At 34.5% G+C, this 1,839-nt stretch overlaps 1 protein-coding gene across 1 annotated transcript; it reads right to left on the bottom strand.

Annotated features, from left to right (window-relative positions):
- Positions 1-638: 638 nt before the first annotated feature.
- Positions 639-1,580, bottom strand: LOC127527522 (olfactory receptor 52E4-like). Its single transcript, XM_051926575.1, has one exon. The coding sequence runs from the start codon at positions 1,578-1,580 to the stop codon at positions 639-641; it is 942 nt and encodes a 313-aa protein (XP_051782535.1).
- Positions 1,581-1,839: the final 259 nt, after the last annotated feature.

Genomic DNA, 1,839 nt, shown 5'->3' with positions numbered 1-1,839 from the left:
GTATAACCACTTTTGAAAAAAATTCAAAACGAAGCAATTTAAAAATAACATTTTTAACCTATTCTTCCCGAGTCAAAAGGGACCAGAAAAAAACAGAAATAAGTCAAAACCATAAAGACCAAACCCTAAACACCAATGCATAATTGTAAACCAGAAATCAAACTCAGAGAGATAAACAATACAATCTTTTAAATTATGTGAAATGTTTATTACTAAAAAGATACAGTGAAATATAACATTAAAACATGTATTGTTCATGTGCTGAAAAGCAAATGTTATGAATTTTTGCCTTTATTAGGCTACTTAGTGTGCCTTATTTGTATTCAGCTGTATTCCCTTACACACTACTAGGTTTTGATGATGATTATCTATAAATGACGTGCTCGCCTTTGAAGTTTTGAAGTATGAATTTTAAATGAGAATCATTTGTGTCACTTTTGTAGGTCGGACACAGCGAATGCGGTTTTTCACAAACAGTAAGTTACCACATGCACATCAGAAATTCTATGAACTTTAAAAATTGTTCTGAAGAAATTAGCAATAATTTTGTAAATAAGCAAACTCGAAATGTAAACCCTTAGGTTTCATTTACATAAGGTTCACGATTATCTTTAATATTTAAATGCTCAGTTTTAGGCTTAAATTTTTTTCCCAAAAATGTGCTTCAGGAAACCTTCCCGTATTTCTTTAGTTCTCACACCGTAGATCACTGGATTTAACATCGGCGGCACCAAAAGATACAACACCGTAAACGTAGCATGAACATGAGCAGGAACACTTTGACCAAATCTAAATGTAATAAAAGAAAATAACATAGTTGTATAGAAATAAAGTATAACAAATAAATGTGAACCACAAGTATTGAACGCCTTCAGACGAGCTGTTTTTGATGCCAGTTTTAGTACAGCTCTCATGATCATTACATAGGTAAAAATAATAAAAAACAGATCCGTACCAATTATAAAGAATGCAATAGCAAGTCCGTAATAACTGTCAAGTGTAATGTCTGTACATGCCAGTTTGACTACAGCCATATGGACACAGAAGCAATGAGAGATGACCGTGGATGAACAGAAAGGCAGCCGGGAAGCTAAGACGGGAATTAGGCCTGTTAATATAAAGCCCCTCACGAAAAGTACTGCAACAATTTTAATAATATATGCATTTGTCAATATGGTAGTGTAACGCAAAGGGTTGTATATGGCAACATACCGGTCGTATGCCATCACTGCTAATATCGAGGATTCTAACGTTGATAGGAAGTGAATTACAAACATCTGAACAAAACAAGCATGAAAAGAAATCACGTTAGCTCGGAGCCAGAACATCTGCAACATCTTAGGAATTGTAGAAGTGCATAGACCTAAGTCGATCAAAGCCAGAACACAAAGAAAGGAAAACATCGGGGTGTGGAGACTTTCTTCAAGTTTAACTACGCATAATATTATAATATTGCCCACAACTGCTACAGAGTACATAACAAGGAATGGAACAGACAACCATACATGATATTCCTCTAATCCAGGAAATCCCATCAAAAAAAAGTCTGGAGTCGGCACTGACAAGTTGGTGGGAGGCATTGATTTCTTTCCTAGAAATAAGGGGGAAAAAACAGGAAAATTTTAATATTAATAGACCAAATGTAATAGTGTAATAGAATATTATTATTATTAAGAATGAAGTTTTCAACACAAACATTAAATAACAATATAATTATCCTCACGTAATCAAATTATGGGTAGCGCTTTGTGGATGGAGACAGTCAACTGCCATGCTAACTCACTCACCCTAATGTCAATAATAATCCCTGCTGGTGATCCTTACATGATATGTACCGCT

Source organism: Erpetoichthys calabaricus, chromosome 4 (assembly GCF_900747795.2).
Source record: "Erpetoichthys calabaricus chromosome 4, fErpCal1.3, whole genome shotgun sequence".
Lineage (NCBI taxonomy): Eukaryota > Metazoa > Chordata > Cladistia > Polypteriformes > Polypteridae > Erpetoichthys > Erpetoichthys calabaricus.
This window is presented reverse-complemented; position numbering and strand designations above follow the sequence as displayed.